At 36.4% G+C, this 27,226-nt stretch overlaps 1 protein-coding gene across 1 annotated transcript; it reads right to left on the bottom strand.

Annotated features, from left to right (window-relative positions):
* Positions 1-194: 194 nt before the first annotated feature.
* On the bottom strand, positions 195-27,226 carry Ufd1 (ubiquitin fusion-degradation 1-like). Its single transcript, XM_089238185.1, has 12 exons — positions 26,788-27,226; positions 21,526-21,640; positions 18,131-18,163; positions 16,880-17,001; positions 14,748-14,878; positions 13,527-13,599; positions 12,301-12,369; positions 10,905-10,973; positions 8,884-8,937; positions 8,658-8,743; positions 2,621-2,699; positions 195-421 (listed from the first exon to the last, which is right to left on the bottom strand). Exons 1-12 carry the CDS (start codon positions 26,788-26,790, stop codon positions 344-346), a joined length of 912 nt encoding a protein of 303 aa, XP_089094311.1. The 5' UTR covers positions 26,791-27,226; the 3' UTR covers positions 195-343.

Genomic DNA, 27,226 nt, shown 5'->3' with positions numbered 1-27,226 from the left:
CCAGTATCTTTGTGCATTGGCTACTTGTGAAAGTTCTATACAACGACACTCAAGGGACCAGAGAAATGTATCGTTATAAAGGATTTATCATTTTATAGGTGGTTATTATTATGGAAGGCATCGTTACATAGGATTTTCACTATATTTATAACCTCAAAGTATTCAGAACAGCAAAAATAAAAAAAAAAAAGATGTGAAAAGAATTTTTTTGTTTTCCCTCCTTAAATGTTACAGCACATAACAAAAACGTCTCACATCCTGAAGTATGTACAGAAAGTTCCATAATATACAACGAGTCCTTTTCAGTTTAAAAAGAAAAGCAAGCAAACACTTTCTTTTTTTTTCATCCATGCTTCTTCTCAACAAGCTTCCTACCCTCACCAGAGAAAGGCTTGAAGTTATCTTCTTCTTCTTCATCCTCCTGAAACATCATCCCCATGAATATAAAGTTAATCAAAGAGAAAAACATTCGTTTAAACTCCATTTAACCATACAAAACAATTCAATCTACACGACAAGCAAACAAAGTACAGTGGACTCTCTTTATAATCTGGCTGTGCACTAGTCCAGCCTGTTCAGTAATCTTGAGTTTCCAGGCTGGTTCCTTTCATGTGTGGAAAAGGAAAATATGTTATTACGTGCCAAGGATGCCACTTTGATATGGGGGGGGGGGGGGGTCGTAACAAAGCTAAGGTAAAAAATATTTTGTTAGCCAATGACTATAAGTGGTTTAAATTAAGGGAAAAGGGGGAGGCTCTCCAAAATCATGAGGCCCTGCATGCTACACTTGCCCAAGTGGAAATCGGGGCCCTATGTGCATATGCGTAGAGATTTAAATCTTTTTTCTTTTTTTTTTGTTTTTCAACTGACTTCCAGTAATCTGGTGATTTCAATAATCTGTCATAACTCTAGTCCAATATGTGCCAGATTTGAAAGAGTATTGTACAAATATTGAGTCTACTCAAATATTCAGCAACACAAAAAAATCTAGCATTTGTACATATTAAGTTGCTCGTTATATTAGAGACAAAATTGATAAGTGACATCATGCACAAATGAGAAACATCTAATTTACAAATTATATATGTACTACATTATATACAACAGTGTTTCCCACCTATTTTACGTGAGGATGGCACAGGTGGTCTACAGGCAGACTCGGTTATTTTAATATGTTGTGAAGGGGTTATCTTCATTCATCACTCTAAGTAAAGATTACAAATTCAAATAAGCTTCACTGAAAAAAAACGGAACAATTGTATGAAATCGGAACTGACAATGTCCTGTGAACAACAAGAATGTCCTGTGAAATATGGGACACATGGTCAGAATTACATGTTTTTCAATCAATAAATGATGCAGGACTTTCTTGACAATAAGTGAATTGAGAACCCCAGTAATATACTATACTGTGTTGATAGAAGTTTCTACATGAAATATGATAGTCCACTGCAAATAAAAGGGTATTTCTCACTACATGGAAACTAACTAACTCACTCACTATATGGAATGGCAAACTCTCATGTTAAATGTGTTTTGAGTTTTGAATAAAAATCAGACACCCTCAGCAATTATCACCCTTTTAAAAAGAAAAACAAAACAAAAATCCATAGTCCTTGTATCATTAACAAAATAAAGGTTTTAAAAAAAGGATGTATTGGTTTTGAATTTTACCGAGAAAATTTGACAGCTCGAAGGCCCCTCCCCCCCCCAAAAAAAAAATTGTTTGTATTTTACCACTCATTAAAAAGCTCAAGTTTTTAATGCAATTAAATAGCAAACCTAAAATGGTTTTAGAAATATTCATGTGATAAGTGATCTTACATTAACCTGGTTTGTATCAGCCCTTTAATGTTCAGATTGGCCTAAATGGCATAGTTGAAAGATGTGGATATTTTAAGAGACTTTTGCAGAAACAAAACAAAAGCTCTTGCACAGTCAATATGTTGCACAAGTTTCCTTTGCAGATCTCATTGCTGGAAGTTAAAAAGCTGAACAAGTTTGAATGTATTCAAATTTGTGACTGAATTTCGAGAGAAAGAGAAGGGCAAAATCTTTACTGATCAATATGCTTAAACTATCACATTTTTTAATTCTGAACAGCTGGAGTTATGAGGATGAGGGCATGTTACCCCAGTTATTGGTTGGAAGTGTCATTGCTGGCAATACTTAAAGTATATAGGTGGCCCTGAAGTAATGCAGTATTTAAACTGTACATAATTTACTTCCAGTGAATAAGCAGTGCCACAGTAGCTGACAGTAAACACACACATATACATTAGGGTTAGTTGAGATGAAGCCATACCCAAGGTAGGATCACCTTAGAACTGTTAAAACACAAAAATATAACAAGAGCTTCCCAGATCTATGTTTTACTGAACCTCAACTGATCACTATTTGTATGTTGCACACCACCTACTGTTCCAGTTTGTAAAAAAAAAGAAAAAAAAATGGTTCACAATTTAAATCCAGCGTTAATTATAGGACATCCTAAATTAGATTATGCAATAACATCTACAGATGCAATAACATCTACAGATATAAACAAATTATTTTCATAGATGAAATATAAAGCAGTATTTGTCACTGCACTGGGACAACAGCCCAATTGAAAACTTACATCTTCCTCGATTTCATCGGGTTTCTCTATCCTCATGAACTGCAAAGTACCGATTTCATAATTATAGTCTGGAATACCGCTGGAAAAAAATGAAAATAAATTATAAATACAGAAAGAAAGCATTTTAACATGAACAAAAAATAAAACTTCAGTATGGAAGATATGAAGCTGAAGAACAAATTTTCAGCAGCACCAACAAAGTTCATCAAGAGAGGGTGTTGTGTCCAGATGAGGATATTGATGGGCACTTACAGTCATCATCAGGAATTAGAATTTACCAGACAATTTGCACAACTGTTACTGCCCTGAGAGCATTGGGGGGGGGGGAAGATATATGATTTTAGGGCAAATGGAGACATGCATAAATGAAGGAAATGGTAAGTTACCTGTAGGGGAACTAAAATTTATCTTAATGGAAAGTGAAAACCATGTGGAATTATAACTAGGGCAAAGAAACCACTTGTAAAGGAAAGATAGGGTAAAGATCTGCATTACAAACCTTATTCCTGCAAGAGACCAAGGTTTCGGGTACATGTTGTTGTTTTTTATTTTAATATCACCAGTGTAACAAGAAACCAGTGAGTATATTATTATTAGGTCAAAAGCACCTATCAAGCTGCAAGAGTATGACTACCAGACCAATCTAGCAAGGCTAAAGGAAAAACGGATCAATGATTTCAAGAGTAAGTGACCAATGGGTAAATGGTTGTGAGGACAACAGAGTTACAGGCAAATGATTTCTAGAGACAAGAAGCTGCAAAGCTAAAAAGTTTGAGAAAAATTGATCTAACCCAGGGATGCGCAAACTTTTTTCACCCGCAAAGCCCCTTTTCCCCAATCAACTGCAGTTCCCCAAAGCAGTGTAACAAAGAGTAGCTTTGAAGATTCTTTGTCAGGGTCACCACTCCGTGCTTGTGACAAAAGTTGGCAGCACGCAGTGTGAGAACCCCTGATCTAACGAAATAATTTTCTTGTTTAGTTCATTCAGTGTTTCTCAACCATTTTCGGTCCCCGTCCTTCTTTTGGACCAATTTCCCCGTTTCCCCCCCACCCCCGGCCTTATCCAGGGTTCCATATTTTCATCTAGGAGCGAGATCCTTTTTACTTATTGAATTGAATTAAACCAAAAATAAATTCACAATGAACCAAAATTTTATAAATGAGATAGATCTCTAGAACCCTGGGCCCAGATCCAGAAGGTAGGTGATCATCCCTCCAGAGAGCCAAATTATATTGGGGGGAATAGATCTGCGTGAAATACAGGGTGATCCAATGGACCTACACAATAAATTGACTCTCCTGGCACATAACCTTTAATTCATGCCTACCCCCGTGCTAGAGTTTAGTGAGCTTCCTTTTTGGAGAAGGGAGGCTATTCATGACCATCTCAACATCACGATCCTTGGGCAAAGTGATGTTCTGCACTCATACTTAGTTGATGTTCCCCCCTCATACTTAGCTGGAAGTAACACACACAGCTTACATATTTATATACTTACATTCCAAAATCAAAGTGACCCTGGTTCTATGGACAGCTCCGCTAGATTCTAAAAGTAGTCACATTTTTCCCCCACCATATTTCACTCGAAATTTTTATTTTTTCATAGCTCTCTGGGGCTCCCCTTCATGTTTTTCACCTGTGCCCCCATAGAATATCCCAGGACCGGGGGGGGGGGCAGGTTGAGAACTTCTGAGTTCATATTTTTTTTAAATTTGACACATCAACCATCCCTCATCAGAAAATATTCCCATTGCCCCTTGTTTACCAAGCCAACCTACAGGATCCCATGTTGTATATGTAGCCTCCACTGCCCACCATCTACTTTGGGAAATGCAGAGTTAATTGGTGTTGAACTTTACATGACAGAAACTCCAAATGTTATGAAATTCGGTCAAATTTTATTCAGGGGCATTTTTTTTCCAAATAAATCTCCAACACTTCTTATTTTTCCTTCCTCGGGTAATCATCATCCAATGTGACGATTGTGAAGAAAAGCATCGCTGTGAAAAAAAAAAAACTCCTAAGAAATATTTTTAGATCAGAGGTTCTCAACCGAGTGCCATATGCCCCCCTCACGGTTTTAGGCAGGGTTGTAAAAAACCAGTGCTTTTTGGGTAGAAAACCCGGGTTTTTTGGGGAAAATGGGGAAAATTGAATTTTCTTTTTCCACACAACCACAAAATATCTCATTTAAACATGTGTACATCTTACATTATGCCTAAATATATATTTTTAGTGAATGTTAAACTATGTATTTGATTAATAAAATTGGGAATAATAAAATAAGAGAATAATTCACTTACAGCACAGACGAGAATTTTGGGCAAAATGGGAGGAAAATTGAATTTTCTTTTTCCACAACTTCAAAATATGTAACTTAAACATTTATGTACAACAGGGAGGGTTGAAAAAAAATGAAGTTTCATTTTCAAATTGCTATAGTGTGGAAAAGTTGCCTCTTTTAATAAGAAAAACAACAAAAGATTTTAAGATCAGTTGATATCTTCCGGTCGCGCATACTACTTGAAGATTATGAAAATTGACAAAATTAAACATTTTTCTTAATTTTTTAATATTACTTAAAATTTGACGATTGACATGCAAAAGTTCATGTTTATTTTATGGTTCAATAAAGTAAAATAAATTAAAACATCATTGATATTTCAATGTTTATCGGTTGCGCAATGTGTTCGAAAAACTGGAATTGACCAAATTTTTACAAGTTTCATTGTGCAAAAGTTAAGAAGAAACTGTAAACCAATAAATCCTAGTCACACAATTTTGGTAACTATAATGTAAATTACATCCACTCTCCTACTTTGGATGGTTGATTAGATAGAGAGTAGGTGGAACTCGATGTGCAGCCACCTCTTCACGGTAAATTCTGGGTCATTTTGTTCTGACAAAGCATACGAAGAGCTGCACAATGAAACTTGCAAAAATTTGGTCAATTCCAGTTTTTCGAACACATTGTGCGACCGATAAACATTGAAACATCAATGATGTTTTCATTTATTTTACTTTATTGAACCATAAAATAAGCATAAGAAACTTTTGCACATCGATCATCAAATTTTAAGTAATATTAAAAAAATTGAAGAAAAATGTTCAATTTTGTCAATTTTCATAAACTTCAAGTACGATGCGTGACCGGAAGATGTCAATCGATTTTAAATTTTTTTACGTCATTTTTCTTTTTATTAAAGGAGGCTACTTTTCCGCACTATAGCGATTTGCAAATAAAATATTTTTTTCGACCCACTCTAATGTACATCCTTTATGTGTAGGCCTACATCTTATATTATGTCTAAATATACATTCTTGGTGAATGTTAAACTATGTATTTGATCAATAAAATTTACCATGATTATGAGTAAGGGAATAATTGTTCACACACAAACACACCCACTTCTGTGTAATTATATCTGAACCTTGAGTTGTATGCAGACCTGCAGCATGAAAATTGTTTGTGGTAAAATAAATGAATTTGGAGATAATGAAAATTCTGAGAAATCAGAAATGGTGCCTGAATTTTTTTTTTCTCCAAATTTTTCAGACCCCGCAGAAAATGTAACTAAAAGTGTCCTGATAAGTCAAAAATAAAACCTTTCAGCTATGTAACCAGAACCACCGTTTTTTTTTATAATTGAACCCAAACTTTCAGGAGCTAAAGTCTCATGCTTCTCTTTTTCTTAAATTCCTCACTGTTAAAGAATATCCCTACTTCATTAAATTAAATTATGAAATATTTTTAAAGGAGCAGTGATAATTAAAAAATTATCTGGCTAAGAGGAGGAGATAAGTCATTCTGAGGATTCATTACTCTGGAGGTGTTTTCCGCTTGTCCAAATAAGTCATTTCTGGGTACTTAAAACTACAGAATAACTTGAATTATCATTAAAAATAAATGTCAATAACATTATTATACATTAATATCACTTTATACAAGAAACCTGTCATGTATAGCAACAGACCTACAGAATGCCTTCATCTGGCTGACGATTTTAAAAGGCAAATTTTCTGGGTCAGGCTTATAGTATCAGCATCTTGAAAAATCAAGCTAAGGCTTATTTTCTGCTTAGGTGTTATTTCCACATAAGAAAAACTATACTTTTTGTTTTGTTCCAATTGAAGATGTCCGTTGCCAATGTTCAATTCAAGAATCCCAGTTATTTTCTTTTCATTATGAGATAATGTTATTTTTGTCTCTTGATATTTCAGTTATGAAAGTCTGATGTACCTGTATAAAACTTATAAAAAAGTAATGCGAAAACATGTAAATATTTTTTGAATGAAAATTCAGTTTACATACATTGATTTACTTCTTCACAGATGCTTCAATTTATTTATACAAGGATTTGTGTGTGAAAAATTGTGTATTATAAATAAATTTCTGTACGCATGCTTATCACATACATCAGGAAATTTTTTAAACTAAGGTCCATGGTTACAATTTTCTGTTTGCGATTTCTTGTGAAATATTTTAATATACAAATACAAATACAAATACGACGCCACAACAGGCAAATTGCCCAACGAGGTGGCTGACTTAAGAACATCATGGATCCCCGAGCCATTTTTTTGGAGGCCCTACCTACTACTGCTACACCCCAAATGCACCCCCCCCCCGCGGAACCCCCCAACGAATCGGTACATGCGGGAATGTGCGTGTACGTGTAGTGCAACCTGACGTAAAGTTTTGTTTCTGTGTAATGCTTGTTATGTGTAGTGCTGTCCCCAGTTTTTCAAACCATGAGTGAAGTGTTATGGTTGAATGATTTACCGTTGTAGGACTGTTGCTCTCTGTGGCGAGACTTTTTAACGGGGAGATCGGCTCGCATTTGCGCCTTGAAGTTGGGAACCACAGAAAACCAGCTTCAGCCGACCACCACTGTGGGGTTCGAACCCGGATCCTCGCATCACGAGTCCGCACTATAACCACTCGACCACCACAGCGGCGGATCTCATACCTAAATGCTTACATAAAAAGGTAGAAGAATTATAAAAAAGGGTGTTTGTGATTCCAAAAAATTATTTATTATCACATGTTTGTTCCTAAAAAATCATTAAAAAATATTTCAAAATATACATATTCTAAACACTGCACTATGCAGCAATTTTTGGAATACGTAAACTAAGCTCAAACTAAAATTTTAACCTGAAAGTAACACATTTTCTTCGAAAACAAACAATATTCCCTAAAAAACCCAGCCCGGGGAGGGGGGAGGGGAGGGAATAGGTATCTACCAGGGGAGCAAATTTGACAATGGTTTTGGGATATTCTAAGAGGGCCACAGGTGAAAATCAAGGTCAAATGGAAAGGAGGGAAGGCATGACAAGTGGTTAGGAAAGCACAAAGAGCTTTAAAAAGATGAATTTTGGTGTGAAAATAAATCAAGGTTTTGAGAGATAATAACTTGGGGAAAACTTTGACTACTTTTAGAACCCAGTGGAACCAGGGCCCCACTGGACATGACTCAGAGCCTCAAGTGAATAGAAGGACTGATAATATGAGATCTGGTAACATGACTTTTGAAAGTATGTAATTACATAAGCTATTATCCCCAGTTAAGTACGGGGTACCAGAACATCACTTATCGCGAGGAATTCCATGATATTAAGATGGTACTGTATATAAACTCCACAGACAAGCTCACTAAGCACCGGGATTAGGAAGCGGACCTTAATTATAAAGATTTGGTTTACATATTTACTCAAAAAATCTGTCTGATCAGTACAAAGGGTCAAGCTCTTGAAAAGAGGCATATTTTCGGGAGGGGGGGGGGGAAAGTAGGATATAGCCTAGTAAAACATGTTCAAACAATAAGTAATCAAGAAAATTAGACTGGAACAAGAAAAGAGGCATAACCTATAAATTTGCTTTTGCTCCTAGAGTGAGGATTGGCAGGAATGGGTTATTGTCAATAATAAGGGGTTATGAGTGTAAAAGGTCAAAAACCCTGCTTTAGAATAATTTAGCGGGAGAAAAACTAAACAAATAAAATTTTTCCCCCAAAAAAAACTGATTACACTGACCTTCCGGGAAGAGGCATGCCGAACGATTCAGACGAATCTGTCCCTTTCTTCTTACCATCCAATCTGTTTCCTTGACCGCTGAAAGGCTAAGAAACAAACAATCATATATTTCTGAGAATGCATTTTCACACACACTCATTGTAAGCAAAGTGAAAAAAAAAGCCAAAAAAAATTGTCTTTTTTCTATGTTTCAAATGGTATCAGAGAAGAGAAAAATCTAACTAACCACGAAACCGGAGTTTGGATGCTGCACATTAGCGGGTAGAGCACCTCCGGGATTCTGTCAAAATAAAATAAAAAAAATTATCATCAATTACAGATAAAACAATGACACCAAGTGTGAGAAGGAAGAAAATGTTTTCAGGTAAAAAAAAAAGGTCTCTTTTATTCTGGCGAACAACACAGTATGATTTAAGTATCTTTTCAATGTTTCTCCAACATTGGTGGTACACATTCAAATGAGATGTTAGCAATTCTGCATGTCATAGAAGATTCAGCGATTTAATCGGTGCCATGTAGACCAAAGGTGCTAACTTTTAGGAGAGTGCAGGGTGCTTCATTAGTTTGAAAACATGTCTAGGGCCACTTAACCCCCTTAACAGCCATGGGCATATATATACCCCATAACTCTGTGATCAAAAAAGGTGGCACTGAGGAGCGAATCGTGTAAGATTTCCTCGGCACTTAAGGGGTATGCAGGGAGGGGCATAAGGGGCCCGTGCTCCCCAAGAAGAGCAAAAATAAAAAAAATGTTTAAATAATTTTGGAAAATAATTAATATATTGAAAGAAAATACCTTTATATGCTATTTTAATCAGTTTCTGTTAATTTAAAAGGCTTTTTGAAGAAGTTTATTACTGAGAATTCTGTAGAGATATTCATTGTTCTTTCCCCTTAACCCTGGTGTGCCCCCACCCCTGAAAGATTGATCCTGCGGATGCCTCTAACTTAAGTTATCTTTAAATAAGCCGCAGGTCTTTTAAGTGATCTTTAAATGTGACTCTGAGTAATATGACCCACTTCAGTGATCTGTGGCTCAAACCGATGGATGAATATAGATAGCTTGAGTGATCTGTAGATGTATTATGATTCACCATAGTGATCTATAAATGTGCCACGGGCCATTTGAGTGATCTGGAACTATGCCATAGGTCACTTAAATGATCTGTGAAGGCGGCACAGGCCAATTAAGCAATCTGTACACGTGCTGCGGAACACATAAGTGATCTAGAGCTGTGCAAGGAGAAGGAGAGGGGGGGGGGGTGTTAGTCTAGTGATTTGTAAATATGCCACAGGTCCCTTAAGTGATTTGTATTTGTAGATGTGTCAGCTCGCAGGCCACTTAAGTGATCTGAAAATGTGCTGCAGGCCACTCAAGTCATGTGGAACTGCAAGTCCGTCCCTTAAGAGATCTATTTATATGTCGCTTAGTTCATTTTTACAAAATTAGGTATGAGGTTGCAGACCACAGCAGATGACTCTGAGGGCCACAGATTGTTCATGTTGATGTACACATTCAATTTTATGCTATGTTACTCTCACTAATGGTTCACAAACCATTGCAACCATAGCTCCTTTATTCTCTAGTGATTGTTAATCTTCTGCTCTGCAGAATAGTCTTAAGTTTTCTAGTAGCCAAAGCACTGAGTTAATTTACATCATTGCAAGCTTGCCGTGATATCCCTGATTGAGGTTGACCATGTCTCTATAAGCTATAACGTACACCATGATAAAAACTGCTCTATGCCAATTTTAACAAAATCAAATGTTTCTAGAGTGTTTAAATTGCACTATAACTGTCTTACAACAGGAAAAATAACCTGCTGAGATGTTTTATATTGAATTAGGGGGGAAAGATGACAGCACTTCTTAAACACATAAGACCTTCCTCAGAAACAATGTTCACGTTAGGTACGAAAGCACATTCTCATATGCACCAATTTTTTAGAAGTTTCTTCGAGGAATTTTGACAAGGTGCATTGTGTGGTTTAGTGGTACATACTAAACCTTCTTAGTGTGGTTTAGTGGTACATACTAAACCACCGCAAGAAAAAAAACTCTTTTGAAGATCACAGTATTGAACAAAAAAATTTTGGTCACAGTATTGAACACAAGGACACTAAACCTTCCACAAAGACAATGCATTTCTTCCTATGATTATTATTAAAAACAAAACCATAATGAATTTCATGAACTATATGAGCATTTAAGCCGATAAAACAACAATCATGAATGTTTTGAACTTACGATGACTGTGTAGGGCTTACTGGCCTCCTTTTCAGGCTCCTTGTAACCCACGGGTGGTGCGAAATCAACCTGACACAAAGTGAATGAAAGCATATGATATTAAGCACCATTAATTTTTTACTCAAACAACATTAACATCAGGCAGTATATTTTTCTGCGCACAGAAATTATAAGTTAGATTATTAGTTGAGACAATATCTGAAGTTCTTAATGATGCATTTTACTCATGAACCGTTGATCCTAGAGACATACTTCCAATGAAAACAATTATCCAAATAATGTGTAGAATTCAGATAAGTCATTCATGTTGCAAGGGTTTGTATACTTATCAAAATAAAAAGTTCATTCTTACAGACACCCTGTCCTCAAAAACCTGATTGGGAAGTTGTTGCCCTGTCTTTTCTGAGGCCAACAAAGAAAATTCCACGTTTTTAAGTGCAATATTTGCAGAGATATTCAATTTAAAAAATCGGAGAAAAGTTGTGAAAGAACAACAAAAACTAATGGACAATGCAAGATTCATCGAAAGACTGGTTATTTGTGGAGATGAAGATTACAAGGAAAAAAATTCATCACTGCCCCCCACGGGGACTCAAACCCCGGTCTCTCACTTGCCGGACGAGTGCTCTACCATCTAAGCTATGGAAGCAGATAGAATATTTCAACCTTGGAGTGTATATATATGTTGAAAGGCACCGTACACGGACGGCATCAACGTATGACAACTAATAGCTCGTGAATGACAAAGGCCAACCAGATGGCCATATGCATATAGAAACGTCCTCTTCACTTGTCAATGCAAGATTCATCGAAAGACTGGTTATTTGTGGAGATGAAGATTACAAGGAAGAAATCTTTCTCTTCCTTGTAATCTTCATCTTCACAAATAACCAGTCTTTCGATGAATCTTGTATTGACAAGTGGAGAGGACGTTTCTATATGCATAATGGACAATGCTTCTCTTATTTATACTGTTCTTTCTTAACATCCTCCAATTTTTGAATTCAAATATATCTACGAAAATTGCACAAATGATAAGAAATACTTGTTCCTTGGCTGAAAATTGCTACCGATTCTCAATTTAAGTATTTTTGTCTCTGAACAAGTTGAGAGAGACCACAGTCACACTTTGGAACAACTTATTTATGATAAATAGTAAAACTCCTCTTTTATGGACACCAGCAGCACAAACAAATTTGAAGAAGGGTGCCCAAATCTAAATGGGGGGGGGGACCATTAATAGACGTTTTTACAGTATTTATAACTTGCGATCACTTGAGATGCGATTCTAATGACTAATATGAAAACTATCAACAACATTGACAGAATGAACTCGTTTGTGTTCCATGAATAATTTTTTATAAATATACTTTTATAGAGAAACATTGATACATACATTCATATCACATTCGATGATTGACACTGCCTTTCCTGGCTTTGTTTCAAGAACACATAACTCATAAATCTGCAAGGAATGCAATTTGACAATGAGCAAAATGGCAACTCTTGCAATAAACAAAACTTATCATAATATGTACACAGGTTTAAATTTTTTACTGCACCCAATACTTGAGGTGTGGGTATTGCTATTATTAATACAAGAACAAAAGAGATGAGTAAAAATTAAACTGCACATTCTCTATGGACACAAAGGTGACAATTTCCAGACTTAAAAAATCTGTAGTCTGTCACGTGACAAAATATTTTGCTGCAGAAAAAAAAAATTCAAATAAAAGTTAATAAGGGTATTTTTTGAGACTGCATAAGGTGAATATGTAACCCTTTTTCCCTGGACATTCCCGTGTTTATTTTCCCTAATTATTGCATCCCGACTTATTTCTTTTCAGATGTACTTTTTTTCTCACATATTTTCGATAGAACCTACTGGAATTTTTATTATTCCTCAGTAAAATTGATTTAAATCCTTTAGCAGCTTATAATTTACATCATAATAATTATGACTATAAATATGATTTTTTTAAATTATGAAGTATTTTTGTAGAATTCATTTTAATCTGCTGTGAGATTTGCAGAAGTGTTACAAGCATTGCCTGCTGTCATTGATTTGAGCAATAATTAACAATTTCCAGTTATATTTTGAGCAATTCCAATTCTTTTTGTTGAGGAAAGGAGGTCAGCTTAGCATTGTAAGGACTTGGGGATTTTCTTCATGAATTTTTTATTTTTGCAAAGCACAATTTGAAGATTTTTGGAAACTTTTCAATAAAGATACGAAAAATTAGAATTTGGTTTCTGACTGGAAGATATTAAAATTGCTAAAAAAATCGAAAGGCTTCTGGGTAAATCAAAAACAGGCCACCTATAGGGTACCTGAAACATCCATAGACAATACTACGATGATGGCAAATATTGGGAAGGCAGCACTCAGGCTCATAGACACAATTCAAGTTTATGCCTATGATATTAATTCAAGTGCAAAAGTATGAAAAATGTAAGAGAAAATGACATTAAAATCTTCTGTTTCAAAAATCTACCAGTTTGGGCAGGCTTCTTCCTCACGATTATTATTATTTTGTTATTATCAAAATTATTTGATCAGAATAGTCTGTCATTCACATAGGCATTGACTAATTAAATGAATTTGACTTTGAAACTACAAACCTTGTTGTTGTATTCAATTGCTATGATATCACCTGTCGTCAAGCACGCAAAATTACGCAAGGCATTTTCCAATCTTCAGGCTAGTCAAGGAATGTGGAAATACGCAGGCATAAAACAAATAACATTGACCAAATTAATGATTTATACTGAATTTAAGAGCATTGGAATAGTGAAAATGAAATGCCCTTTTGAATACAGTTCCAATGTCAGTAAGATATGACATGAAAAATATAGGTATGAAATGCCTAACTGCTGCCAGAAGTTGAGTGGTTGGAGGGTAGTTCAGAAAACAGTCCTAAAGTTTTTTAAGGAAAAGTCTCTGGAAAGTTTTTCAAACTTTTCTGAGGCTTAATATGAATCCCTTTTTGTGTTGAAAGACACATTATGAAATCAGAAAATTTTGTTTTCATTCTTAGACTCCAATTTAGCAATCAAATATAGAAAATTTTAGGAGCGGATACTGATTTTCCAGTTGCCATGGTGACCTGGCGCTTGGGATTTGTCAATCCCTGGACTAGTTACGACAACCTGTCAGGTGGTCATTGTCAATGGAGAGAGCACTTGATTCAAAGATAGGACCAATTGCTTTTGTGACTGCTGTGAGATGTAAAAATTTTGCTTAATTTTTACATAACAAAAAAGCTCTTGCATGGAATTTGGTTTCTCAACCACTTAATCCTCTTATGCACCAATGTGAGTAGGGGCTCTCATATTTTACAAGAACTTTATATCCAGTTTCTTAAATACATCAGAGAGACATGGTAGCTGGGAAGGAAAGGGTTTTAGGACATTTCTTACCAAATGTAAAAAATATATATTTTAGCCCTACCTTCCAAGAGTGAATGGTTGGAATTGCTTCAAGGGGAAAACAGAGGTTGCCTATGATCTCATCCTTAAGCTATGCACATACTCAGAGATATTTCTTCATTTAGCCATTCAGAACAGGCGCCAAACTTTGAGTCATGATTGGTGAGCTATAAAAAGGACAAACTGCAAATCTCTGCTGATAATGGGAAACAAATAACTAAGGTTTGGTAAAATTACAGCTTCTTAACTTACACACATCATTTTATTGGATATACAGGAAAACTTTGCATTTATATCAAATGTAATGTGTAGAATTCACATTCCACCCACACATGACCAAAAATATGCAGACTTTAGTTTTACAAAGCACTTCACATATTATAATCCTTAAAAAAATATCATCATGAAGGATACACAGCCTTTGGGTTGGTGATATCCAAGAAATCCTCGCACTGGGGCTGGAACTTTGAGAAGGTTGCCACAGGCAATGAAGCGTTCTCAACATGCAGCATCCCACCTTCTTCAAGGAACAAATTTCTCATCATCTGAAAAAAATATGAACGTTTAAAAAAATGACAAATTGCAATGTTCTTTTCTATTTAATAATCGGCATTGAAAAATTTGGTTTCAATAGATAACAGCTCATCAAAGCATTTTATCATGAAGCATGCATGTGCATAGGAGGTATAAGATGTCCACATTTTCTCGGTCACAACTGTTACTTTTATGAAATTAGAAAAATGTCTGTATTCTAACAGAGCATCATAATTATACATTCAAATTCGGTTATAACAACGTCTAGGCTATAACATTAATAATTAATAGTGCGGGCTGATTCACATAGAGAATAATGCCAATGAACCTTGCTTATAATGGCTATGAAAATGTGATGATCAGGGATAAATAACAAAACAATTTTCATTGTTTTGCTTCAGTGCCTATGACATTTTGCCATGAAAATTCTGGAATTATAGATCCGCTTATTGAGGCAATGATTGTCTTATATTTATACCTAGCATTAAAAAAAGGATTTATTAAATGTTTGATGCTACTACTCAATCATTGACACATGACCCATATACAAAAACATTTCCATATTTTACTCCTCTCTACTTTTTTTAAAATGTCCTGTTTTTCCAATGAAGCTTACTTTAGTTCATAATCTTTACTAGAATTGGGGATAAAGGTAATTTGCATAATCTATAAATTGTGTTATAATGACTATAAATGCTCATGCCACATATTTGCCATGCTTATTCTTTCTCGTGAAACACATTTTAGCGGACTTGCTGTACCACTGTGTTTCTCAACAAAGATTTAAGCAATGTTTCACAATGTCACCAACTATTGGCAATATTTTTTATGGGAATGAAGGAATCAATGTCACGTGTTTATGTGATCCACCTATTTCCAGTATTTTTCCCACCCAACATGGTCCCCCTGGTCCCAATGAGATAGCAATGTCCTGCACAGTATTGGATAGCATCTAATTATATTTTTCATAAATTAAGGTCTAAATACCATCAGACTTAACTTCATAGAATCCTCAATTTTGTTACAACCAAGTTCGACTGAACATTAATCCAGAAGTTCTCAACCTTTTTTTGACTCATACCCATTTTTAGCCTATACTTTCTACAGTGGAGTCCAGTAAGCCTTATTTTTAAAACTTATCAAATTTACTGATTTATTTCATTACCCTACAGTAGCCACAGAGCTCCTAGAAAGTGTACAGAAGCAGCCCTAAGGGCTCTACAGAGCACGGGTTGTGAATCCTGAGCTAATCAATTTCAAATTGGTGGGGGTGTATTATTACAACATTGTAGGGCAGAAGCAAAACAAGGAGAATCTGCAACGATGGTAAAAACTGGTCATGTATCCGACAGGCTGGCCAGGAATCCTGTATGCCACATCGCATTTTGTTTGATGTGATTTTATTTTGACCATGGTAACAACGGGTAGTCCCTTCTAAGAATGAGAATGGGCTTAGATAAGTCAACATCACACTGAATGATCAAATTACATTTCCTCAGTATCAGTCTCAAGAACTAGTTTAGCAACTGCATTTGAAAATTTTCCCCCACTCAATAGCAGCAAGATAGACTGAAACTTATGACACAACAGGAACAACATGGGGACAAAACCCTACGCATATCAAGAAAGCATACAAACAATTCTTGAGAATTCCCACATCTTCCCCCTCCCCCAACAAAATAGTCCTGCTTTCTAAAGGAAGTCTGGTCTGGTTTTTATGAGAATTATAATTAATACTATTATTGGGAGAAAATAGCCAACAATTGACGAAATGTCTTGCTCTAGTCCTAAAGAAACATGTGTCTGTAATTTGTACACGCTAACACAACCAAACAATTAAACGACAAATTTTAAAACAACTGCAAAAACAAATATTATGTGTAGAAATAAATATAAAAGACAAAAACAATAAAAGAAATCCATTAATTTTCCCTTTTTTAAAAAAAAAACTGTCTCATTTTGAAAATAGTTCCTGTCAGTTTAGAACTAAGACAACAAAATTTGAATCATACCCAGTAAGGCAGGTAAACTTTTCCCTCATCGGCAACAAACTCCAATACACCGCAGTGAGTGACTCTCTCTGTCAACTTATTGGTAAGCTTGAACAACATTGGATACACTATATTCAAACGAGCTGAAAAATGTGAAAAAGGAAAAATGAAAAACTAATTTTACAAAAAACAAAATGAAGTCCACACTTGAAAAGTGAATATAAATATTCAGGAAACTTTAATTTTCTAATTGAATTATATCATTTAAACTTCTGAAAATCTTAAATATAAGAATAAGTGTTGATTTCATGGCGGCATGTAAATTATATCACTACGTTATTCAACGACTGCTGACAGAATTGTCCATAGGATAGAGGTGGATGCAAAGAGGGACAATTAGGGGGTGGGGGCGGGTGATGCATATAGTGACCGTATAACCTTTTTACTGGGGACATTGACATATTTTCCCGTAATTTTGAGGAATGTCAACTTTTTTATAGATCTTATCTAGAGGTCAAGGATTAAAATTATTTTGCCAACTTATATAAATTATGTTATGATAATCATGACTATAAATACTAATGAATATTTTTTAATCTCACACATTCGTCATGTTGAATGTTTTTTTTCCATAGAATTAATTTTTATCCACTGTTATAAACTCGCAGTGCAAAGCTTGAATTTACGCTATTGACATTTTTTTGCAATTTTAGCAACAATTGGCACCTTTGCTTACTTTTGGCATCATACTTGATGGAAATTGATAATTTCCCATACTTTAAATCCCAATTTCTTGTATTTTTCTCAAAGACATGTGGTCAGCCTAAGATTGCAAGAACTGAGGGATTTTTCATTCTTACAAACCATTATTTGATTTTTCTATTAAAATACAAAGAAACAAAAATTTAAGGCTACAAAATTAGAAGCATTGGTACCCATGCATTTCTAATGCAGAACAGTGAAATGAATCATGCCAGGGAAAAGGTGGGCGGTTCATGCTTGAAATCAAATATAGTAAAACCCCTCTTAACAGACACCCTTCAGATTGCAGTCACTCCTCTTTTATGGCCAAATTACAATTTCCCCTTGTATAATAAAAGTGTGAATTTCAAACCCCTTGATTAAGGTCACTACTCTTTCATGGACAGATTTTTTGTTCCGCTGATGTCCGAAAAAGAGAGGTTTTTACTGTATTTTTCATAAATGTACATGGCAAATCAAACTATGCTCTAATGATTGAGTACAAAAACTTTTAATGACTAAATGACTCACTCAAGTGATCCAAAGCAGATGGAGGCATGATTACTGGAAAACAAAAATAATCAGTTTTGATATCACGATCATTTAAAACACAAGACAAATTATAAATCGAGAAATTTATGAAATAAAAATCCTTTAGTTCTTTTAATTTCTCAAACTCCCTTATGCAAAAGACCCAAACCAATCAGCAAAGCATCCACCTGTGTACCTCCATAAGACAAATATTTTTGATTGCTCATGCTGTGGTCTAATCCAGCGTTTCTCAACCTTTATAAGCCCAAGGACCAGTTAAAATATCTGAAACCATTCGACAGAGCACTCGTGTTTCTTATTACAGGGCATTCCAGCATTTTCAGTTATTCCAAATTGTTTTATACATTTGTCCAGTTCTTCCAACTATGCTTATTTAAATTTGTAATGTTTACTGAAATAGAGAATAAACAGTGAAAATATTTGTCAATATAATTATGACTATAAATATTCATCTTACGTATTTTTCCAGATCAACTTTTTTCCCCTCAATTTTTCAGTGATTTTAATTTTAACTATAATTAGGGATTTTGCTGAATTACGCAATATTTCTGATGACAATCGGTGACGTCCCGTATTTTATCTTATTTAAATTCCAAGTTCCCTTTACTTTTCTCAATGAAATATGAGAAAAATATTAAAGTTAAAATACATCGTTTGGCTATAATCAGTGATATCTCATATATAGGATCATAATTTCCCGCATTTTCCTTGATGAGGTATGGTGAACCTAAGTATGAAGGTACAATTTTAAGATATGGATTTGAACCAATATGGATATTAATAAAATAAATTACAATTGAATAATTTTTCAGGCAGTTAAAATTTAATTATCAAGTCTGCCTACGGACCACCTAGAGAAATGCTGGCCTAATCTGATATCTCGTAGCAAACATTCTTGAATTTGGCTAATATATGTAGCATATCCATTTTATCTACCTCTTTAATCCCACATGGTACAGGAAAAAGACTCAGCCAATAAAGCATAACATCAACTGAAATACATAACATTCCTGAAATGGTAAACTTTCATACAATACGTAGGTGGTGATTCCTAATCTTAAGAAGTCTGTAGTTTGTAATATGAGGATTTTTTGACGGACTGCATAAAGTGATGTGACAGTATAACCTGTTTCCCCAGGACATTCCCAGACACCAACATTGGCTTGAAGCTTGTCAGTAGCGATGAATGTTCAGCTTTTCTATGAGGGAAGACCCCCTCCCTAGGACAACATAATTATATATACAGACATAGACCCCAAATCTCCATTTTCTTCGTATCAGAGCTCCTATGGCACCTACAATGAAACATCCATTCTGACACAAGTTCTGCAAGTTCGACCATGCACTACTACCAAATTAAGCCAGGTTGCACTGCGTGGAATGATGTGGAAAGTTTTTCCCCCTTGCACTGGATATGACATCATACTTTTCTTTCGTATTTTTCTCGAAAACTATGGGTCGTAAAGGTACAGTTCTCTGGGCATTTTTTATATATACCAAGCAAGGAATCTGGCTGTGCAGAGTTTGGGCAGTCTTGATGGGGACACCCTGTACATAATCATGGAGAAAAGTCAAAAAACATTATTTAAGAATTTTCGTTGAGATTTAAATCATTATTTTGGCTCTTGAGAAATTTAGCTGGTGCCCAAACAATTTTTCGATTTATCCAGCCCTAATATTACGCTCAATATGACTATAAATACTTATCTCATATACGTCACATTCTAAAAAAATTGTTTTTTTTTTAAAAAATTCATTTTCAACCATTTATTTGGATTGATAATAGTGCTTCATTTTTCGCCATTAATTATTTTAGTGATAATTGGCAACTTCACTCATTTTTGACATCACATTTGGTAATGGACGATTTCCTGTTTTTGGAATTCCAATTTCCTGTCAAGAAAACATGTTCAGCCTATATATAGGACTACTTAGGGACTTTCTTTGTGGATTTCTCTTTATACAAAAAATTAGAAGTATTTGATTTCTGACTGGAAGACTTTAAACGAGGCTAAAAAATCGGGAAGGTTTCAAATGAACCGGAAGCATTAGCATCTATTATGATGCACCTTTCCAGATACAACTGCTGCTTTGGTCACATGGCATACAAGCTGCAAACAACGCTCGTATCTAAACCAGGCCTCCCACTCAAAAAATTAGAAAAAGTAGGACAAAAAAGTAGGATGGGGGAGGGTATCCCCCTTAGACAACATAATCATAGCAAAACAAAAAAAAAATCCTAAAAAAATTTTTTGCATTCAAAAGTCTTTTCCCATGAATTTTTTTACAGCAATATTTCAGTGTCCTATAAGATTGACTCAAGTCAAAGCAAAATGAAAGAAATGAGTTGTTACAAAAACAATTTTTAACCAAAACAGTACACTAGCAACCTCAGAAAATTCTTTTCTGGTCTCAAATTATAAATTACATTTTTTTTCCTTTGAAGTCTTCCACAGTCCAACCTGTCATCTCTCTTTGATAATGTACAGCAAATTATGAAGGCATGTAAAATTTTTAAGAATGACGCTCCTTCGAGACCATTTTCAAAAGCACAGTGTGCAAAATATGTAAATTACGAGTTTCGATGTAAATAAGTCAATTCCGTCGTCATCTTTTTTTTAAAGGGATTTGTTTACATTTTACTGTTTAATACAAGTGAACAACTTTCATTTCTAGCTCTTTGCTGAAGTATTGTATACATTGTTTATGCCTCTGCCTGCCCTAAAAATACAGAAGACAATGGAATGCTATTGGGTAGCATCAGAATCACGAACCGTAGAATAGGTCAATGTATCCAACTGCTTTGTAATGCAAACTGTTGTTTCACCTATATACAAAATGTGCACCATAATTTTGAATGATGACTGCTATTAGTTACTGTCCAAGACCTTAACTTTATATTTGAAGTTTAATTTTAAAACTTTATTTTAAAGAAACAAGCAAAATTATTTCTCCCATCCAGACTGAAGTTTTTAATGACTACTCTACTTGTTGAACCCTCAAATTAAGAAAAGAGAAAATGAAAAATTAATAAACCAAATGGTCCACATATGCCCCCCCCCCCAAATAACCTTGAAAACAATACAATTTCTGCTTTGGCAGAATCATTAATCACAATCTACAACACTTGTACTATTTGGCAATATATCAATGATTCCCTGCTCAATTAAAACCTATTACACAAATTTTGCAGATAGGATTTGGCAAAAAAGTAGGACATTTACCCAAAAATTAGGAAAAGTAGGACGAGTGGGAGCCCTTGTAAACATTACAGAACTTTCAATTGATCACACTAACAACAAAAAGTCACAAGCAACAAAAAACATAACACTAAAAACTTAGACAAATCTAAATTCGAAAACACTGGGACTTACTTTTACCGCCTCTTTCAACATCATGGCGCTCATTTCCGGGTAGCATATAGACAGAGTAGCATCTGTACTGTGTGCTGAATGGCCGAACAGGTTCATGAAACATATTGAATGAAAACTGAAACAGAAAAATTACCATTGAGAAAATTATTGTAAACTGAAGAGCCAAAAAAAACTGGTACAGGCATGCGTATGCAAATAAAGAGATACGGAACCAATCAGAGTATGGCGCTGCAGTCGGCAACGCCTATATAACACAACAAGTGTCTGGCATAGTTGTTAGATCGGTTACTGCTGCTACAATGGCAGGTTATCGAGATTTAAGTGAGTTTGAACGTGGTGTTATAGTCGGCGCACAAGAGACGGGACATAGCATCTCCGAGGTAGCAATGAAATTCGGATTTTCACGTACAACCATTTCACGAGTGTACCGTGAATATCGGGAATCCAGTAAAAAATTAAATCTGCGACATCGTTGCGGCCGGAAAAAGATCATGCAAGAACAGAACCAACGACGACTGACGAGAATCATTAAACGTGACAGACGTGCAACCCTTCCGCAAATTGCTGCAGATTTCAATGCTGGGCTATCAACAAGTGTCAGTGTGCGAACCATTCAACGAAACATCATCGATATGGGCTTTTGGAGCCGAAGGCCCACTCGTGTACCCTCGATGACTGCATGACACAAAGCTTTACGCCTCGCCTGGGCCCGACAACACCGACATTGGACTGTTGAGGACTGGAAACACGTTGCCTGGTCTGACGAGTTTCGGTTCCAATTGCTTCGAGCTGATGGACGTGTATGGGTATGGAGACAACCTCATGAATCCATGGACCCTACATGTCAACAGGGGACTGTTCAAGCTGGTGGAGGCTCTGTGATGGTATGGGGCGTGTGCAGTTAGTTGGCGTGATATGGGACCCCTGATACGTCTAGATACGACTCTGACAGGTACGTAAGCATCCTGTCTGATCACCTGCACCCATTCATGTCCATTGTGCATTCCGACAGACTTGGACAATTTCAGCAGGGCAATGTGACACCCCACACGTCCAGAATTGCTACAAAGTGGCTCCAGGAACACTCTTCTGACTTTAGACACTTCCGCTGGCCACCTAAATCCCCAGACATGAACATTATTGAATTATTATCTGGGATGCCTTGCAACGTGCTGTTCAGAAGAGATCTCCACTTCCTCTTACTCCTACGGATTTATGGACAGCCCTGCAGGATTCATGGTGTCAATTACCTCCAGCACTACTTCAGACATTAGTTGAGTCCATGCCACGTCGTGTTGCGGCACTTCTGCGGGCTCGCGGGGGCCCTACACGATATCAGGCAGGTATACAGTTTTTTTGGCTCTTCAGTGTAGTATGACATACAAGAACTTAAAATGAATGCAATACAGCACTTTCACTGAAAAAGTAGCAGCTCGAGGAAAATCACTGCACATAACTTGAGTGAGACTTTTTGGGAGTTGACCCATTCTAAAAATTAACATTATCGAAAAGGACCTTATAAAAATCCACATTATTAAAACAACTGAATTCTCGGTTTCATTCTCCCTAAGATAGTGGTTTCCAACCCTTAAAATTTTCCCTGGAAATGATGAAAAAAGGTTCGCATACCCCCAAATAAGCAAAAGAAGCATCGGTTTCATACCCCTTGAAATGTATATGAGAACTGTGCATTCCTATTGATGCCCAAGACGATTACATATCTCTCCCTACCCCATCTCAAACATTTGTATCAATTGAGTTCAATGGGAGGCATGCATACAACTCAACATACATAGAATTCTCTATCCCCAGAAAATAATATAAAATTATTGAAATAAGTAAGAATTATGGGACGCAGGGCCATGGGATGGAGGGAAAGGAATGGGGAGCTTTGAAAACCCTGTGTAACGATACTCGAACGAAGGAATACAGAAATGTACCATTGTAAAAGAATATAATTATAAATGGGATATATTAACACTATAAAAAAGGCATCAGGGTCACAGCGATATCGTTATAGAGGGTGTCGATACATAGGATTTTCACTGTAAGTGGAATCCCATCTGAAACAAGAACACAGCAATAACTCTGATCAATCGTGGTAAGCAAACTATAAAATAGGGGAAAATATTTCATAATCGAGATGAATGCCAACTGGGAATATTTCTAAAACTACAGATTTTCTGAATTCGTGACACATCTATTTCTATAATCATTGACTTTAGGTGATTCTGATTTTTTTTTTTTTTTCAAGTATAAGGTTTACTCCTACCATTATTATAACAACAGATGAGATTCCATAAGAGAGGTTGCCGCAAAACTGGCATGTCCCGATTGTGCTAAGGGGACTTGAAACCGTTCTGTTGGCTAAACATCTTCAAAATCGTGTAATTTGAATATGGCCACCAAAAAAATACAAAAATTGCACGACATCCAAATACCCACAAAATAAACACAATAACCCAAAATATAAAAAAGGTAATACCAAAAATCAATCAACACCAACCACATTTTTTGCGTCACAATCAGTATTTAAAACTATTTTAGCAGCACATTTCGGGCAAGAGCCTTAGGCTCTCTTCCATCGGTTGGTACAAGGCTGGATTCTGTTAAAACTGAAGCATTCAGCTCGAAGCAATTGGAACCGAAACTCGTCAGACCAGGCAACGTGTTTCCAGTCCTCAACAGTCCAATGTCGGTGTTGTCGGGCCCAGGCGAGGCGTAAAGCTTTGTGTCATGCAGTCATCGAGGGTACACGAGTGGGCCTTCGGCTCCAAAAGCCCATATCGATGATGTTTCGTTGAATGGTTCGCACACTGACACTTGTTGATAGCCCAGCATTGAAATCTGCAGCAATTTGCGGAAGGGTTGCACGTCTGTCACGTTTAATGATTCTCGTCAGTCGTCGTTGGTTCTGTTCTGGCATGATCTTTTTCCGGCCGCAACGATGTCATAGATTTAATTTTTTACTGGATTCCCGATATTCACGGTACACTCGTGAAATGGTCGTACGTGAAAATCCGAATTTCATCGCTACCTTGGAAGCAGATTGGAGATATCCATGAAAAAATGAGTAAAGTAAGATGCATACTTCAATAATGAGCAGAATAACAAGAGGGGCTAAGACGATGATTAAAAAAAAAACAAAAAAACAAAAATGGCACTAAAAATATAAGCAGATACACAAGCAATTAATTAAAGAAAATTGCCCCCCCCCCCCCCAGATAGGTCCTGCGTACTTTCCTTAGCAGAATATAGCTCAATTTTATTGCTGTCTGGAGTGTTACCATTTTTATTTTCCATACAACCGAATGCTCAAGCTATTTCCATGTGGTCAGCACAAGAAAATGACCATGCAAAGCTCTCATATAGATCCCCGCAGCAGCCACAACCTACAGAAAATCATAGTTGCTGCCATAAAGCAGAATCCAGACTGGCTGAGCGGTACCATGCCAAACAAAACAAAAACCAATCTGGAAGCGTGGCAGAAGACAGCACTTTGGTGATTCTAACAGCCTAGCAAGACTAATGAAACAGGGGCGAGGGAAATCTATATAATCTCTCACGAGCTGGTGAACTGGTTTTCGGAAACATTGCTAATAAAAAAAAAGGAAAAAACCAAAAATCCGGCTGATGCCAGGCGAGCACGATTATTCCATAAGCCAAAGATTACAGAACGCACAGCCAGTTGTCAGTCAGGTGTTTTTTTTCACGAAGGAACCCACTTCTTAATACAAAAAACTCCATCCATCGAAAGCTGCACGATTTTTGCTGTAAGAGATTATCTAGCAACTCCGGTTTACTCTTCATTCTGCAAAGCATATGTCAAAAATGAAATACATGCAGAGTGGGAGAAAGAGTAAAAAATATGAAGTCTACCACCTAAATCTGGAGAGCTGATAAGTCCTGATACGAATAGCATGTTGGCTTCAACTACATTCTGGTCGTCAGTGAAAAATTTTGAAAGAGTCGCCACTGTTGCCCCCCAGCATCAAAGGTGGAGTCGATTGATCTAATGTATATATGTATTGACATCATCATCATCCTCGTGCCCCCCCAGCAATAATGACGTTCCCCCCCCCCAGACTTCCCGGTCAATCTCCGCCTATGATGTAAAAACAATAGCAAGAACGCAGACAAGGCGGAATTCCTGAACTATCAAATAAAGTGTTGGCGAAAGAACCACTATATTTACACTGGGAATATGTATTCCATGCCCACCCCCTCCACAGGGGGGGGGGGCTGACAGGACTCCAGCCCAGGACGATTCTTACAATTTTTTTGGTTTTTCACATTATGATTAAAAATATTGGGGCCAGTGAAACAACTGTTTCTAGCCTAGCAGGATGTGGGGCTTAAGACACATTTAGACGAACCTATCTGCAACCGAAGTTGTTTGTGCCGATCGCTATTCAAAACCATTTTCGCAGCATATTTCAAGTAAAAAAAAAAAGATATATTTAACTGGTACCACACAGAATTCTACTAAATGCAAGCATTTTTTTTCATACCATCGAACAATTTTCATTCTCGAAAAATTCAAGATAGAGACCTATGATGCTGGTGATAATTAAAAATAATAAGGATACAGTAAGAATAACACATTGGCTTGTCACCAACATCATAGGCGGAGATAGACTTGGAAGTCTGGGGGGGGGGGGCACGATGTCAATTCATATATACATATTAGATCAGTTGACTCCACCTTTGACGCTGGGAAACCTCACGCATCTACGCCCATGACCAACATTGGTGACCATCTATTGGCGACAAAATAAAAATGCCGAACTCACTACAACCTCGCCTATGGAATCTTATCCAGTGTTCCTGTTCTTCAGTCAGTAGCCCTAGCAAACAGAGCCAAATCGGTCGACCTAATAGTAAAAAACACGATAATCGCAAATCAGTGGTGTACCGTATATTGGATATTTAACGTAATCTCAATAGCAGTGTTCAGTTCATATCGCCAACTTCAGGTTTGGCAGCGCGCAATTAGAATCAGATTTTTAGAAACATCGCCAATTGGCGTTCATTTCAATGGAATATTTCTTCCCCCCCCCCTCCCCCACTACTAGAAAATAGGTGCTGACTCCAAACTAGCCAAATAAGCTTCGAGGAGAAAACGGGCCTGTGATCCCCGTTAAAAGATTGAGATATTTCATGTTTAAATGCATGTTGGCATGTAATATAAATGAGCAAATAGCAAAACATGCGTTTTAAAATTGGGAAAATAATCTGGAAAAAAAGCGGCGACTCTCTCACCATGGCTCAATGAACTCCCAAAAGTTATAAAAAATCTGAGATTTCTATTTATCCGCCAAACAAATAAAATTCCTATAATCTCGAATGACACAGCTTTTGAGAAGCGAAATGAATTGTTTTGTATCGGAAGTTGTTTACTTCATGAGATGAAATCCTGAAAATAAAATATTTGTGACCATACGTCAAGCCTAAAACAGTTCGGATGGATTTTGTTTGGATGTCCCTTTATCCGGTCCCAAGTCCGTACACCAGAAACCGTCTCGTCTTGAAGTTTCACAAGATTCCGAAGTCAAGTCAAGTCAAGTTGATAAGTACAGTTGATAAAGAACAATCAAGTCGAACCCTGGATCCCATGGAAATATGAAGGCAGTTTTGTTCTTCCATGTCTGGATCCCCCACCTTGTAGAAGTGCTTTCCACGCCAATTCCTTAACCGCTTT

This window comes from Pholcus phalangioides, unplaced genomic scaffold (assembly GCF_987345545.1).
Source record: "Pholcus phalangioides strain wild (caught in Gottingen) unplaced genomic scaffold, Ppha-v1.0 ptg000010l_1, whole genome shotgun sequence".
Lineage (NCBI taxonomy): Eukaryota > Metazoa > Arthropoda > Arachnida > Araneae > Pholcidae > Pholcus > Pholcus phalangioides.
Note: the sequence above shows the minus strand (reverse complement) of the source record. Positions and strands in the feature narration are given on the sequence as shown.